This window comes from Corythoichthys intestinalis, chromosome 2, assembly GCF_030265065.1.
Source record: "Corythoichthys intestinalis isolate RoL2023-P3 chromosome 2, ASM3026506v1, whole genome shotgun sequence".
Lineage (NCBI taxonomy): Eukaryota > Metazoa > Chordata > Actinopteri > Syngnathiformes > Syngnathidae > Corythoichthys > Corythoichthys intestinalis.
The window spans coordinates 30080889-30097749 of NC_080396.1; the positions used below are offsets into that span (position 1 = coordinate 30080889).

General features: G+C 39.6%; 1 protein-coding gene across 3 annotated transcripts in view; it reads left to right on the plus strand.

Annotated features, from left to right (window-relative positions):
• The first annotated feature begins 587 nt into the window (after nucleotides 1-587).
• Nucleotides 588-16861, plus strand: part of huwe1 (HECT, UBA and WWE domain containing E3 ubiquitin protein ligase 1) — a 63817-nt gene continuing 47543 nt past the window's right edge. For 2 of the 3 annotated variants that reach the window (XM_057825443.1, XM_057825459.1), the window contains exons 1-12: nucleotides 588-648; nucleotides 1896-1961; nucleotides 11137-11186; nucleotides 11281-11348; nucleotides 13538-13636; nucleotides 13748-13954; nucleotides 14230-14382; nucleotides 14479-14541; nucleotides 14671-14748; nucleotides 14846-14893; nucleotides 14963-15131; nucleotides 16745-16845. In XM_057825443.1, coding sequence (XP_057681426.1) covers nucleotides 11304-11348; nucleotides 13538-13636; nucleotides 13748-13954; nucleotides 14230-14382; nucleotides 14479-14541; nucleotides 14671-14748; nucleotides 14846-14893; nucleotides 14963-15131; nucleotides 16745-16845 — 963 coding nt within the window. In that variant the 5' untranslated portion in view covers nucleotides 588-648; nucleotides 1896-1961; nucleotides 11137-11186; nucleotides 11281-11303. Of the gene's footprint in view, nucleotides 649-1895; nucleotides 1962-8925; nucleotides 10000-11136; nucleotides 11187-11280; nucleotides 11349-13537; nucleotides 13637-13747; nucleotides 13955-14229; nucleotides 14383-14478; nucleotides 14542-14670; nucleotides 14749-14845; nucleotides 14894-14962; nucleotides 15132-16744; nucleotides 16846-16861 lie in introns of those variants that run through there. The other variant, XM_057825450.1, reaches the window with a different exon arrangement.

A 16861-nucleotide genomic window follows, 5' to 3' on the forward strand; every position in this document is an offset into this window, starting at 1 on the left:
GTTGACGTTAATTAAACTGTGAGAAATGTAGTAAACTCTGCTGGAAACTATAGATCCAGAAAAACGTGAGCAAAAAGCTGCTTAGAGAGGGACGGGTGCTGCATAACCGCATAGGTTGCTCACACAACACAACATAATCATAGCATTGCGATCAACTGGTTGATCATGATCGACGTAATGAGCACCCGATTTAGCCTAAAAATTAATTGGGTTCATACTCGCGAGAAATGTAACCCTGACCCCAGTTCAATAATCTATTTGGTCTTCTTAATGTCCCAGCCAGAGCAAAAAGTGTGCATGTAGGTTATGCTGTTATATCGTCCCTACCAATGTTGAGACCAAACCTACGCCCTTGTAATAACCACTAGAAAAGTGAAGCAGAACACACAAACTTTCTGCCCTGAGTAATTTTCAATTTGGATAAACCGATTTGTAAATGCGCAATATTCTGCCCACAATTTTTAAAAAAAATCCTCAGTCGCTCTTTCAGCAGTCAAGAGTTCGAATTTTGATTTATTATTTTTTAACATGGGAGTGCCTCCTGCCCCGCCCTGGCAGACAACAGTACGCGTGTATTCTCGCGAGATCTTGTTTTGCCCTCCCACTCGTTAGTCCAAGATGGAGAAGTGAGTTCAACACGCATTCGAGGTAAGCACAAATACTTCGTTAGAAAAGTGTCGCCACGGCATTCTGACGTAGCCAGCGATGTGCATTGTTATTCTTTGACTATAAGCGTCGAGAAACTTGCCTGAATTTCGTTCTTGAGGCCATAGTGTTGTTTTAAGGGTTAGTACACTGTGCCTGTAGCGCCTAAAGCGCCATTTTTAATGTAGCCATGATCCACTGATAGAGCATTGTGGCGAGCTCTCGTTACAAGATTAGAAAATTATTTCAACATACACTATAAAGTACAATCGAGCACCCACTCATTTTCACCACATCGGCGGGACGTGTAAACTTGACACGGCCAAAAGCTTTTTTTCTGCTCCGTAATGGCTTGCTCCACTCAAACGGACACTACGAAAATGTGTACTCGAGTGCTAATTTGATTTTGTAATCTGTGAACCATCGCAGTTAACCCTAAACCTTCAGAATCACCATAACAAGATTTATACTAACGTGGAAACGTTTCATTTTGCTTTTGTTGGAGCAGACATTTCGATAACGGCTAACTGGTTAATATAAACCCACATTTCAAGATGGGCAACATTACTGTTTCAAGCTTTGGTGACATGTTACGTACGTACGCTATCAACGTGTGTGCTTTAATGGTAGTCCTTCTGCTTCCCGTTAATTTATAAATCCTAATTGTGACTCTTAACAGATTGCCATGTTATCGTGGGTTGTATTAAGAGAATGTGTGACGGTCACTTAAGCAAAAATTACTCTATTGTGTGGAGTGGTACCCTTTGCTGAAAATTTGTGTAGTGTTTGTCACCTGTTCTCAAGTGATGACACCGACAAAAGTGTGTTCAAATACTGCCTTGAGTGCTGTAAGAAAAGTTGTTGCCCAGGTCACTGTTTCGCAGCCATTCCAGAACCAAAACACGTATTTTCCAGCAGAAAATACTCATAATTCACCATCAAATACGATCAAAGCACAAACATTGGCATGGATCTATGAAGATACAGTACTGTATATGATTTGTCATCAATAATTTAAATCCTGTTTCAGTAAAACTCAATTATTTCTGACTGATAGTTAGCGTAGTTAGAATTTGTTCTGGAAACATGGCACATTTGAATGATTTAAAAAAAGTTGCCTTTTTTTTGCTGGAACAGTGTCTCTCCTGTGGAATGTTGTGTATTTGAACTTGACTCTCAATAGATAACAGATATCCCTGTCAAAATCAAGTAAAAAAAAGTTGAATGTTCCTATTTTTTTTTTATTCTAGACTCTGAAACAAACTACAAAGCATGCCAGTGAACAGTGGTGGAGCTATTGAACCAAAGCAGTTCTGGTATGTACTGCTTAATTCTTTACCGCAACTGTTCAGAAAGATATGGAAACAAATGTGTGACGATGTCACATGGCAATTGAATAAAAATTTCCAATACTTGTAAGAAAACTATTTAAAGGAGCTCAAATGTTCAGTTAAACATGTAGTGGTCATACTTGTTGCTTAACTGTGGCAAAGTACCTTTAGATTATGTGCACCATTTTCGTAACATACCGCAGCTCTCGCCAGTGGTTGGCATATACTAGTCCTTCTAAAAAAAATAGCATATTGTGATAAAATTATTTTCTGTAATGTACTGATAAACATTACTTTCACATATTTTAGATTCATTAAACACAACTCAAGTAGTTCAAGCCTTTTATTGTTTTAATATTGGTGATTTTGGCAAAATAGTCACGAAAAACCAAAAATCCCTATCTCAAAAAATTAGCATATTTCATCCGACCAATACAAAAAAGTGTTGTTGTTTTTTTTTTATACAAAAAAGTCAACCTTCAATTAATTATATCAGCAATGCACTCAATACTTGGCAGGGAATCATTTTGCCGAAATGACTGCTTCAATGCGGCATGGCATGGAGGCAATCAGCCTGTGGCACTGCTGAGGTGTTATGGAGGCCCAGGATGCTTCGATAGCGGCCTTAAGCTCATCCACAGTGTTGGGCCTGGTGTCTCTCAACTTCCTCTTCACAATATCCCACAGATTCACTATGGGGTTCAGGTCAGGAGAGTTGGCAGGTCAATTTAGCACAGTAATGGCAGGGTCAGTAAACCATTTACCAGTAGTTTTGGCACTGTGAGCAGGTGCCAGGTCGTGCTGAAAAATGAAATCTTCATCTCCATAAAGGTTTTCGGCAGATGGAAGCATGAAGTGCTCCAAAATCTCCTGATAGCTAGCTGCATTGACGCTGCCCTTGATAAAACACAGTAGACCAACACCAGCAGCTGACATGGCACCACAGACCATCACTGACTGTGGATACTTGACACTGGACTTCAGGCATTTTGGCATTTCCTTCTCCCCAGTCTTCCTCCAAACTCTGGCACTTTGATTTCAGAATGACATGCAAAATTTGCTTTCATCTGAAAAAACTACTTTGGACCACTGAGCAACAGTCCAGTACCTCTTCTCTGTAGCCCAGGTCAGGCGCTTCTGCCGCTGTTTCAGGTTCAAAAGTGGCTTGACCTGAGGAATGCAGCACCTTTAGCCCATTTCCAGCACACGCCTGTGCACTGTGGCTCTGAATGTTTCTACTCCAGACTCAGTCCACTGTTTCTGCAGGTCCCCCAAGGTCTGGAATCGGCCGTTCTTCACAATCTTTCTCAGGGTGCGGTCACCTCTTCTGGTTGTGCAGCGTTTCCTGCCACACTTTTTCCTTCCCACAGACTTTCCACTGAGGTGCCTTGATACAGCACTCTGGGAACAGCCTATTCGCTCAGAAATTTCTTTCTGTGTCTTAGCCTCTTGCTTGAGGGTGTCATGATGGCCTTCTGGACAGCAGTCAGGTCTGCAGTCTTGCCCATGATTGCGGTTTTGAGTAATGAACCAGGCTGGGAATTTTTAAAAGCCTCAGGAATCTTTTGCAGGGGTTTTGAGTAATTCGTTGATTAAGATGATTAGGTTAGTAGCTTCTTTAAAGTATGTTTACATGATATGCTAATTTTTTAGATCGGGATTTTTGGTTTTTCTTGGCTTTTTTGCCAAAATCATCAATATTAAAACAATAAAAGCAGGATTTCCCCCAGGATTTTTTGAAGCTGTGGTGGTGGGCTGCATCGGAGTCCGACAGCCTCACCATGTCATGCCACGGCAAAATTGCGTTATAGCATGACAAATGAGATTTTTTTCCCCCAAAAAGAACCATAACAAAGACCTATTAGAAATATTTAATTAGCCAGGCTAATAGGTACATGTACAGTGGTACCTCTACATATGATCGCTTCGACACACGAACTTTTCGACATCCGACGTAAAATTTGACTTGCCGTTTGTTTCTACATCCGACGACATGCTCGAAATACGACGACAATGGCAGCACCGCAGACGAATGCATGGCGGATTTTCTTGTGTGACAAATCAACACAGGTTTCAGAAAAGGTTGGTACAGGTGGTGAAACAAGGAAAAAGTTGACGCTTACCTTCTAAATGAAGATGCAAATGACAGAAAAATATGAGCGTAGGGTGGGCATCCGTGAAATGGCTCAACAATACATCTCCACGGTCCTCCTCCGACCATCGTTCGCCAGTCTTTATAAGTTAAGCTGACAATTCTTATTGTGGTAACATCTCCAGAGAAATCGCCAGCTTCGCCACGTTTTCATCATTTCTTTCACAACTTATTCAACACAAAACGCCTGCTGTCTGCCGCAATTGACAATGTTCTCAAGAAAGCATTGAAAGCGAAAGTAAACTTTCACCCGCTCCCCTCCCTCTTTGTCACGTCAGCGCCGCGGTGCCTTCAGGTACAGAAAAAAACGTCCGCCTTATTAGAACCCGTTTCGTTACACTATTACAGGAATTATTATTATTATTATATTATTAATCCGATTTTTATTTATTATTTATTTGTTTTGCTATATGTAATTGCCATTTGTAATAGTACCAGCAGTATTTTTTAAGGATTTAGTGCAGGTTTTTGGGCTGTGGAACGAATTAATGGAATTATAATGTATTCCTATGGGAAAATCCTGCTCGACATACGACCATTTCGACTTACAAACAAGCTCCTGGAACGGATTAACTTCGTATGTAGAGGTACCACTGTACGTAAAATGCGTAGCATATTACAGCTACGTTACCCTACATAATAATCAGACTTTTTTTTTTTTTGTAGCAATAGTACAATTTACATCTCGTAGTCCTTCTTTTTCCTTTCTTTTTGGCCCTAATATGTACTATAAAACCACAACAATAATAGCCCTTCTGTTAATGGACCAGTGGCGTAGGTTTGCATTGGGACGTTAGGGACATAACACTAGCAACTTTTCAGGATGCTCGAATTGTCCCCACCAACTTTTAAGCAAGCTTATTTGCATTATATAGTAAGTTCATTTATAGAGGTCATTTATATTGTCTTCACATAGTTTGTAAGGATAGAATTGACCCTACCATTATTGAGTGAATTACTTTCATTATGTTCAGACTTAGACTGACACAATTTTTTTCCTCAAACGCACGTTTGATTGGCTGATGACTAGATAAACCCCTTTGTTTTCATTGTAAATCTACCAGAAATAACTTAAATTATCTGGTAGGGCTTCCAATAAATTTGAATCAGATTTCTTGAAATAAGTTTATTTTCAGCTAGCTATTTTCTTAACACGCTTATTTTAAGCAAAAACTGAGAATATTTAATTTTTAAAAAAAAAAAGTTTTTTAGTCAGAAATGTTCTTAATTCAAGAATTCATATTGTTCCAAATGTTATTTGAAAGCATTTTCCCCTTGATTTTGGTGAAAAATGACCAACCTTTGGATGTATGGGCTTAATAGGAACAAATATTTACCTAAAGTAAATTGAATAATCTGACCCATTAATCTGTTAACTAGTCTTTAACACTCAAAACAAGATGGAGGAAATTATTCGACTAGATTTAAAAAAAAAAAAAAAAATTAGACGTTATAAATTTGCAGTGTGAAAGTTAGTACAAGACAATACAGATTTATTTTTGCATTGATCATTTAGCCTATCAATTAATTGGGTTCAAAGAAATGTAGCCCTGTCCCCCCGTTCACCCAATCTGTTTGGTTTTATTGATATCCCGTCCCCTGCAAAAAGTGTACATGCAGGTTATGCTGTTATATCGTCCCTCCCAGTATTGAGACCAAACCTAAACCCTCGGATGGACCCATTTCAACGAGTCTGGGGAAATTATAATTGCCGTGTAAAGCGTTTAACTAGTTTCGGCGAGAAGGTAAATATTTTTTTTTTTTTCCGTGAACTACATTTCCACACAAACGCACATCGATGTACCATTTAGCTTAGCAAGGAGAGGTATAAGAGCCATTTTTCGAGTTCGAGAAAAGCGCATTTATCAAGGTTTCGCCCGCCGCGATTCCGTCCGTTCCGTCCAAGACGGCCGTCCACCGCTCCCTTTCGCCGAAAAGTCCAATCCAAAATACTGTAATGCCCCGGATGAGGGGAAGGTGAGGAGCCGGTATTGCCTTACCCACTTTATTGTGGCAACAATAATAAAGAAAAACAATAACAAAATAACAGCGGGCTGCCGTGACTTGGGACCGCTATCTCTCGCTAGCTCGCCCGTTCTCCTCCTCGCTTCCTTCTACGTCACAGCTCGTCTCTTAAGGAGGCCGCGCATAATTAGGGACATTGCAATACACAATGAATGGATTGCCGCTGAACACCTCACACTCGGCTGCTGCTAGTTTGAAACGGACTTTAAAAAAAAAAAACACACACAAAAAAACATCTCTTTTGCCAGTCGTGGCGGCGTTTATTTCGGTGTGGCGGCGCGCCACAATGTTTTGATGGTACGGGAAACCCTGAAGCTTGAACTACTTCTGTTGTGTGTAATGAATCTAAAATATATGAAAGTCTAATGTTTATCAGTACATTACAGAAAATAATGAACTTTATCACAATACGCTATTTTTTTTTTTAGAAGGACCAGTACATTTGCTGCTTCTTTCAGAACATCGGTAAAATGAAGTGAGAAGGATTTATGCTTTTAATCACCTAACACATTGATTAGATCAGTGTTTTTCAACCTTTTTTGAGTCACGGCAGGTATTTACGTTGAAAAAATCTCGCGGCACACCACAAACCAAAAATGTTTCAAAGCGAATTTCTGTACAGTATATTTAGTTATAATCAATCAATCAATCAATCAATTAATCAATTTAATTTATTTATATAGCCCTTTACAAAACCCGAAAGGTCCCCAAAGTGCTTTACAACAAAGACAAACATGGCTCATAGTAAATAAAAGGCAGGAAAGTATTATACAATGACATTAGGAAGAAAAAAAAGAAAAAAGAAACGAAACAACGCATCACGATAAAAGTCAGACAGCAAATTAAACAGATAAAATCTGAAAACATTAAAAATCCTAAAGAAATAAAACCAGGCTAAACTAAACTTGGGGAAAGGCGAGTCTAAAAAGGTGTGGCTTTAAACGAGATTTAAAAAGGGCCAAATTTGTGGTGGTGCGGATTTCAGGGGGAAGACTATTCCGATTATAAAATCTCAGGATGTATACTTAGTGTGAAACTTGAGCCTGTTTAGATGAACGCAAAGTCGATATCCTTATTCTTCAACAGCTCTGTCTTTCTTTTTATTTTTTTTAAGCATTTTGGCTTAAAAAAGCTCACAATTATCAGACAGGGGGACTTGAGCAATGTCTTTAACCACTTCAGGGCCGAGCATCTCGCAGTCAATGGCTTTGCAGGCAGGTAGTATTAATGTCTCTGTCACGGTGTGGGACTTTTTGGGTTTAGCAACAAGGTAACTGGCTTTGAGGGCTTTCTCATTTACCTTTGTAATTTTTCTCAAAAAAGATGCCTGTTTCTCTGTGTTTTCCCGAAAGCGAACAAAGTACGTGTTTTGTAGCGACGGGTGTTTTGTTTGAAGATGACGTTTAAACTTACTTCACACCATGGCAGTGTTGGATAGCTGCTCGTGCCGCGTCCAAGAACTGCTCGGATTTGTAGCCATTAGCCACATTGCTGTCCTCAACAATGTGTTGGAATAAAACACAGGTTGGAGGATTGACGGTTGTCAGATATGGATAAAATAGGACACTTTCAAGCATATCGACACATAACAAGTCTAACCAAATGATGTGCACTAGAAGTGCTAGCGTCCACATTGTCGCAGACAGCAAAAGCTCATTACTTTGCCTGAATTTTGGGAAGAAAAAAAGGCACATACAAACTAAAAGTACACTCAAGGTACATTTTTTTACCATTTAATACTGAAAAACAATATTTAATAAAATCAAATAATAATAAGACATTCAAATTGATTAGCGACATTAACTCATGAGGACAATATGCCCAACAATTTAACCGAAAACACAAAAATGGAACAAAACAACAGTGTCATTGGACAGAGGGACAGTTTTTATTTTTGCTGCAGGCAATATCAGCTCCTTTGCTATGGTGTGGGGTTATTTTGCACTGAGCAACTTGTTATGTCACCTTATATGATGCCAATAGTGCTCGCTGGTTTACTGATGTAACACTGACAAAGCAACTGATTGTTGGCAATTTTCGGCATGTTTTCAAAAATCAAGCGGCTTATCAATGTGATTTGGGTCTAATGTCTTCAAGTGACATCTTAATTGATTTGGTATCCTGATAAACAGACTGGTCTTTCCTGGTCTCACACTGTATTAAAAGTCAAAGCCAAAAGCTGCATATGCTTTGTCATATTTCCTTGTCTAAACTCTACATGTCTCCAATAAAATGGGAAAATGAGCATTCATTGCCAATCCTGCCAGTCTAAATGATTTGAACGTCTTATTAGTAGGAGTGGGAACCTCTTGGTACCTCAGGATACGATACGATTTGCGATACAAAGCTCACGATAACGATGATCTGACGATATGGCGACACAACAATTATCGATACATTGGTCAGGAAATCATTCTAGGATATTCTACAAACAACTAATAAACAGAAAATCAAGCTTCTGCTGTAAATTGGAATGAGTTTATCACTAGTAGACGTCCAATCCATTTGAACATCTATGGCCGGTAGTGGCAGCCAATGCCAGGCAATGAGGTAATTTTGGGCCATTTAAGGTCATTTACCTGTTGATTTTGTTACTCCTTGTTGATTTTGGGGTATTTAATGGGTCTCTTCCTGTTTATTTTGAGTTACACAACAAGAAGTGACCTGGGAATTACCAAAATGAATAGGCGGTGACTCAAACACAACAGAAAATCAGCTGTAAATGCCCTCAAATGAACAGCAAGTGGCCTGTAAATGCCCTGAAAATCGGACAGAATGACTGTGATTGCTCTGGTTTCGAACGAACGTTCCCAGTCTAAATAGATTGGGAGTCGAGCACCGTCAATGCAGCCTTAGAGTTAAGTGAGACACTATAATGGTGGAAGATTTTTGTAGCAACTTGTTGGTTCATTTTTATTTTTTTAGACATTGACACCTTTTTAAAACGATATCTCAATTCTTGGCAGGAGCGTATCAGTCACCTTTTGGGATACAAAGTATCACGATATATCACCATTTTGATATTTTGTCACACCCCTACTTATTAGTGTCAATTGCAGGCATTGAGGTACGATGGATTTTTTTAAAGTGCTACTACTACAACAGGCGGAAGGTTGTGACGAAGAGCGCGGATACCCTCTACTGGTTAACTTCTAACCTACAGGCAAATATACATTTGCATGTTTGTTTTTTAAATGAACTACCAAAATAGTCACTTGCCCTATAAAGGGTTAGTTGCACATTCGTTTTGACAGCCTATGTGATTACTATACATTTTGAAAGTGGCAGTTTTTCGGATTACTAGTGTTTCTAGTCATTGAAATTGGGAGAGCCGATTTGAATGCAAACGTTTTGTTGAGAAGGTTGTCGGGACGACTTCAATTTGTATGTCAAGGTAGTACTGTACGTGGTTTCAGAATGTGAACATTTGTTGGAAATTCCAATCGGTCAAGTGAAACATATATACACTTTGACTTGCGTTTTAGCGTCTGGGGCATTTTCTCTTCGAATGAGTCCAAATGGCTGGTGTCCAATCAGAGTCTTGTCATTGCTCACTTTTTTATACACTACTCAGACGCCAGTGCCTATGTGCTATGTATACGCGCGGGCAACGTCACTCGTGGCTTAAAAAAATAAACATTTAACGTACGAACAAAAAGGGTTGTCTGCTTAGCCCAAGCCCGTGTTGTCGCTCCCGTGTTTGTCTCCCGAACGCCGAGTAAGAAGCCAAAAGTGTGTCCGAGTGACGACAATGATTCAGCGAGTTGCTCTACGCGTCAGGGCTTGCTAGCGGTAGCTGGCCAGCTAGCGCGTGTTACGGCCGTCTGATGATGAGGATGAGTCGGGGTAAGAGCTGCACGTTTGCCCGCCATAACTCGTTTCACTCTACGGCATGTAATCTTCATGGTCACCCGAGTGCTCGGTGTTGCCCCGAGGCGAGAATAGGCGAGACGGGACCAGAAAAGGAACTGCGGGCTTTTTTTTGTTGTTGTTCGGCCTGCGCAGCCTCGACCTAAATTAGTCTAGAGTCTGTTCAGGACAGTGCGTTTGGATCTCAGGAGTTGTGGATTGACAGCTGCGATTCGGATGGCGTCAAAAGACACTTTGGTGACAAAGTTTGCCTCCGTGTCATGGGCCACCTCCTGTTCGGAGGGATTTGGTCGATTTGAGCACGGTCTCGGGCTTTTTAATGGCTTTGAAGTGTGCATCTTGACATAGTTAAAAGCGGCTCAGGCTATCAGCAACTCCGCAGCGAAAGTCGCCGTGCGTTCTCGTTGCTTGTGCCTCGAACGTATAGTAAAGCGACCACCGGGTATGTTTTGTCGTCTCACATGCTTTTATTTAACACTCCCGCATGTACGAGGGCTGTCTAGACGTTCGACAATGTTGAACATTTTTCATCACGCTGCTGTTAGCGTGTTAGCTCGCTAGGTAGCCGCCTAGCTCTCCAACTTTAAGCTGTCAGCGTGTGGGGTTGTGGCGGTCAAGTCATCCTTGGGCCGCTGTTTATTTGGGATGAAAAGTGCTACGATGGTACAATCATTTGGCTTGTGAGGCTAATTGATAACCCGTGCCACATCTGCTTTACCGGTCGCTGTGTGTTCTGAGCTAGTCAGCGGCTAATGGGCTCCCTGCTAGTTTGCTTTGTGATGAGCAGTCAGTCGTTAGATGACTCCCTAGTCACTTGAAAACCGAATCTCTGTATCTCATGTTTTAACACATTGCTAGCTCAGCACTGTATTGTTGTGACTTTTTTTCAAAATTGAATCCATCCCTTGCCTGCTCAGTGATTTCTTAGCATTCCAAGATGTACTCATTCACAGCCAAATCCAGTGATTGACTTTCAATCCATTTGTTCTAGGAGGGTTTGCAGTGATCGTTCACTCGCAGCCCTACCAGTTAAAATGAATTGTTGCAATGTTGGTGTACAATTTGAACCTGCTGCTCCAACTTCTTGGTTTTCATTCTGCTGCCCTCTTCCAGGTGACGTGACTCAAACATGCTGTTAATCGGCCGTTTACAAATCCACATCTGTACGTATACCTCCAATTAAACCCATGTAATTAGATTGTTTCAAAACAAGTTATATAGCATCAAAACAAAATTCTCACTCATACTTTTCAACAGGAGCTTCAAATCGATCACCAACCATGAAGGTGGACAGAAGCAAGCTGAAGAAAACGCCGACAGAAGCTGTAAGTATCCATGATCGTTGCTGTGGGATGATTCATAGTAACAGCAGTGTTGACCTGGAACACCTTTATAATGTCAACATTCTGCTGCACGTCAGGACCATAACACAACTTAAGAAAAAAAAAATATTTTTTTAATTACTTTAAATTTGCCTTAATGGTCATTTGCAAAATAGGAACACACCATCTTCGGACGGGAAAAAAAATCGATCAATTTTCAATGGGGGAACAGCTGCTGAAATACAACCATAACATAGTGAGATGTAGAAATTCTACAACAGCATCTTATTTTAACGACAACAGAATCTCAAGTGAGCTGTTCAAATTGGCGATAGTTTGAGTTTCAGCCTGGGATACGACATGCTTTATATTTTACAAAGGTTCTTAAAGGAAGTTTCCCTCTCCTGGAGGCTTAGCTGGGCTGCTGCGGCAATGCAGTTGCATGATGTGAATGTGTACATTTGATAATACCTATGGTAGTATACGAATGGAATGTTATGGTGGTTGAATAGCAACTATTCCAGTCACGAACAAAATGTGTGCAAAAGTCATGTTTTTCTTTAAAAATAATAGAAGGAGACCTTTAGCATTGTACTCAAGCCGGGTAATAATGAAATAATAATGATTAAACAAAGACATACACTGTATCATGTTCAACTTCATGAAATTTTCAGGCTATTCATACACCATCCACAGTTAACAATTATTTCTGTCCGAAAATAGGAAAAATGTGGGTAATTGTTTTCCAAAGTACAGTGGTACCTCGACATAAGATCCTTTCGACACCCGACGTAAAATTTGACTCGTCCTTTGTCTCGACATATGACGACATGCTCGAAATACAATTATTGATGACGGCGTCACTATTTCATTTTCCCGCAAGACGGACACACGGCAGATTTTCTTGTGAGCAAAATCAACATGGGTCCCAAGAAGGTTAGTGCAGGTGGTGAAACAAGGAAAAAGGTGATGCTTCCTATTGAAATTAAGATGGAAATGATAGAAAAATACGAGCATGATGTGTCAGTGAATTGGCTCAACAATACAGCCATAATATGTCTTATGATCTGGACGGTCCTCCGATCATACTCCGTTCGCCAATCTTTATATGTTAGGGTGACAATTTTTTTTTTTATTGTAACATCGGCAAGGAAGTCGCCAGCTTCCTCAGGTTTTTAATTATTTATTTCAGAACATGTGTTTCAGAACATGTGTAACACGGCTACTGTCAGCCGACGACAACATGAAAAGAGAAAGTCAAAACTCTTACGCACCTCTCACTCTCTCGTCAGTCACACGGTGCGTTCAGGAACAGCATGCAAAACACAAGCACCACATTGGAACCCAATTCGTTACTTTATTATTATTATTTGAGTTGTATTTATAATGTATTTGTTTTGCTATATGTAATTGCCATTTTGTAATTGTTCCAGCAGTCTTTATTAAGGATTTAGCATAGATTTTTGGCCTGTGTAATATACTAATCGAATTATAATGTATTCTTATGGGGAAATCCTGCTCGACATACGACCGTTTCAACGTACAAACCAGGTCCTGGAACGAAATAAATTTGTATATAGAGGTACCACTGTATGTGCAGATGGTTGCAAATGTCTTGTTTTGATTCAACACAGATAATCAGCTTTCTAAAGGATTGACAGATATAATGACTGAGGCTAAAGCAAAGATTTCGGCAAGTTACATGATGTCTCTAAACTATTTAAATAGTTTTCTCTTTATGTGTTGATTGACAATTAAAAGTTGGCATTTAAAAACCAATTTATTCGAATAATGACATTGTTGAATGGCGTTTACAACGTATAAGAATAGTTATTTGGAGTACATTTTTGTTGCATCCTCTATGCATAGAAGTTCACTTGGGTTTATACGGTCTCGAAAGGTACATAGGGTTGCTGACGTATTTTATGGGGATTTAGATTAAAGAATGTTAGAGCGATTTTGGCTGTGAATTTTTCTGGAATTGGCATTCAATTTGGTTCAACAAATCAAGTTTCACTTGATTAAAAAAAAAAAAAAACAGTAGGAACCCTGTTGAAGTAATCTTGTAATAAATCTGGTAATGACAATTGTCATACCTGTAGTCTCCAATCATAACGAATGGTGAGATGCTGCAAGTGATCCGGGTACTCCATTGTTCCATCTTTAACTTTGTGTCATTTTTAAACCTACAGCCTGCTGATTGTAGGATACTTATAGATAAACTGAAAGCATGCAGTGATGATCAACTGCTTGTTGAACTCCAACACATCAAGACCTGGAATATTGGCAAGGTAATTTCTCTGAAAAGAAATCGACAAAACTAAAATGTAGCATTTTGTTAGGAATGTGTTTCATTTTGAAATCCAAGCTAGAGTTGCTTAAATCCTGATTGTCCTTTACAGTGCGAGTTGTACCACTGGGTGGATCTGCTAGACCGCTTCGATGGCATTCTGTGCGATGCAGGCCAGACAGTGGAGAATATGTCATGGCTGCTGGTGTGTGACCGGCCAGACAACAGCCAGCTCAAAGCCTTGCTTTTGGCAGTGCTTAACTTTACAGCGTTGCTCATTGAGTACAGCTTCTCCAGGCACCTCTACAGTTCCATAGAGGTCAGTCATAAAGGGATATTATTAATGTAGACGTTATCCAAGGTAGTGATGATATACTGTATGAAGAAAATTTTGTTTAAAAAAAAAAACTTTTCGGATTTTTGTGAAACGCTGTAGTCTATTCAGTTAATGAAAAGAATTGTAATATTTAATATTTCAAAATTTAGCAATATCATATTGCAAGATTATCGTTTCCCCTTTAACAAGTATTATGAGTCATACAAGTAGTCACAATAACTCATAAAATTATTTGATCTTGCCTTTTTCCTTTACAGCACTTAACCACCTTATTGGCATCATGTGACATGCAAGTTGTCCTGTCTGTGCTGAACCTCCTCTATGTGTTCAGTAAGCGGTCCAACTACATTACAAGGCTAGGCTCTGACAAAAGAACCCCTCTCCTGGCACGTCTGCAACATCTGGCTGAGGTTGAGCGAATGTTGATAATTTTGTTCATATTGGGATGATTCCACTTGTCACTTGAATGGAAATGTAACATTTTGTCTCATTGTTCACTTCTGCAGAGCTGGGGAGGAAAGGAGAATGGTTTTGGCCTCGCCGAGTGCTGCAGGGATCTTCTAATGACTGTAAGAATCTGTAAATGACTTTGTTGACTTTGATATTATCTTTGTAGGATTTTGTATTGTTAAATTAGTGAAAAAGAACTCAGGCAAGCTGCTCTCCCCCTTCCCTTTCTCAATGATACTGCCTACCAGAAGTACCCTCCCAGTGCCACAACACTGCACTTTGAGTTCTATGCTGAGCCGGGCTCTGAGGTCAAAGTGGAGAGGAAGGTAAAGGCCACTAACTTCTTTAAAATGTTTTAGACATAACGGTTTTGTTGTTGGCTCGCTAATTTTACGCATATCTTGAACTGCTTACTTCCAACAGACGAGCAGCAACACATTACACTATATCCATATTGAGCAACTTGACAAGGTATGTACTTGTTCAAATTATATTAAGACAGTGATAATATTGAACTAAAACATCTTCTTTCACCCTCAGATTTCAGACAGTCCATCTGAAATCATGGAGTCGCTCACGGTGATGTACAACATACCTAAAGACAAGCAGACGCTGCTTTTCACACACATTCGACTGGCTCATGGCTTTTCAAATCACAAGAAGAGACTGCAAGCCGTGCAAGCCAGACTGCACGCCATCTCAATACTGGGTTGGTTGGAGCTATTCATGTCAGATTTAACGCTTTACAGAGCAAGTGGCTATTTTTGCTGATTAAAAAAAACACAAAGAGCTGTCGTCCACATGCTGAATGTGGTCATCACAATTTGGGTCATGTTAGCTAAACTATTAAAATTATGTATATAAGCATGGCTTTAATAACCCAAAATGCAATGTTCATATACAGTGAGGAGAACAAGTATTTGATACACTGCCAATGGGAAAACCCATTGGCAGTGTATCAAATACTTGTTCTCCCCACTGTACGTGGACACCAGGTCGTAATTTTATATAATATATATATGTATCCACTAGAGGTGTGCAAAATTTCCGATTCTTAAATTATTCGCGATTCGGCCGTGGAAGATTCGAGAACGATTCACAAACATCCAAATTCCGATTATTGAAATATGCCAAGTAAAGCGGAAGTACAACACACTCAGCGCGCCGCGCGGTCTTCGGGACGGAACGGAGCGAGAGTAGCTAAACATCATGCTTCTCATTACTCGGCCCCTCAGGTAATGCCAATGCTCAACTCACGGCTCTAGCTCAACTCATGCCACGAGATAAAAAAACACAACAACATACCTGACTGCTGCCGAAAAGCTGCTACAAAGTACAGCCACATAATGTTACAGTAGATATCATTTATATAGGACTAGATGCATTATAGATTCGGTAGCGTAAGCAGCATATCTACAAAAAGCTAGATGTTGGCGTTAGTAAACGGCCGCCATCTTAGAGCAGTACACTTCCCTGCAAGGCTGTTATAGCGAACCTTCCAAGCAAACCTAATTAACTTTTTATCTAAAATACTCCTAAATCGGTAAAATATTGACTTGAATCTATCTTTAAAATAGTTATAAACTTTCACATGTCGAAAGTAGACAAAAGGGAAATTATGGAATAACGGGAGCAATTTTAACAACTTTAACGGTTGATTCACAGCATTAAATTAATTGAATGTAGTTTAAAGCTGCTGATACAGAATGGGGACCGGAGTTTTTTTATTTAATGTTATTTTTGTATATTTGTTTACTGCTATATGCGAACTTGATACTGAAATAGTAGTTTGGTTTAGCCTGAGAGTATTTTTGAACAATTTTGGAACTAATGTACAAAACTTTACAAAAAAAAAAAGAAAAAGGAATCAATAATCGTTTTATAATCGAATCGGAGCCTCTGAATCGTAATCGAATCGTTAGGTGCCCAAAGATTCCCAGCTCTAGTATCCACCTACCCATCCATTTTCTCCCGCTTATCAGAGGTCATCTTAATAACTTAAAATGAGTAGGAAACCTAGAAATACCCTGTGATTATAGTTCCAGATAACTTTCTTAATAGTATTTAAGTCATGGCTTGCCATTAACAACTGTAGACTTCCAATCCCTTTGGAGTGGGAGGCTGTGAATGCTCATCCTTCTTTCTATTCACAGCAATAGTTTACTGCCAGCCGTCCAGTCAAAATGCATCTCATGTCTATCAAAATGGATCTCATGTCTATCACCAGTGGTAGCCAATGAGTTAAATGAGTGCCTAATCAAGGGTTTAAAAAATGTCAATACCTTAAATTAGAAAAAAAAGGGATTTTTCTTCTATTTACAGTGTATTCAAATGCACTTGGCGAGTCCACGAATAGCATTCTATATAATGGCTTGATAGAGGAGCTGGTGGATGTCTTGCAGATTACAGACAAACAACTAGTGGTAAGTGCCATCCAAT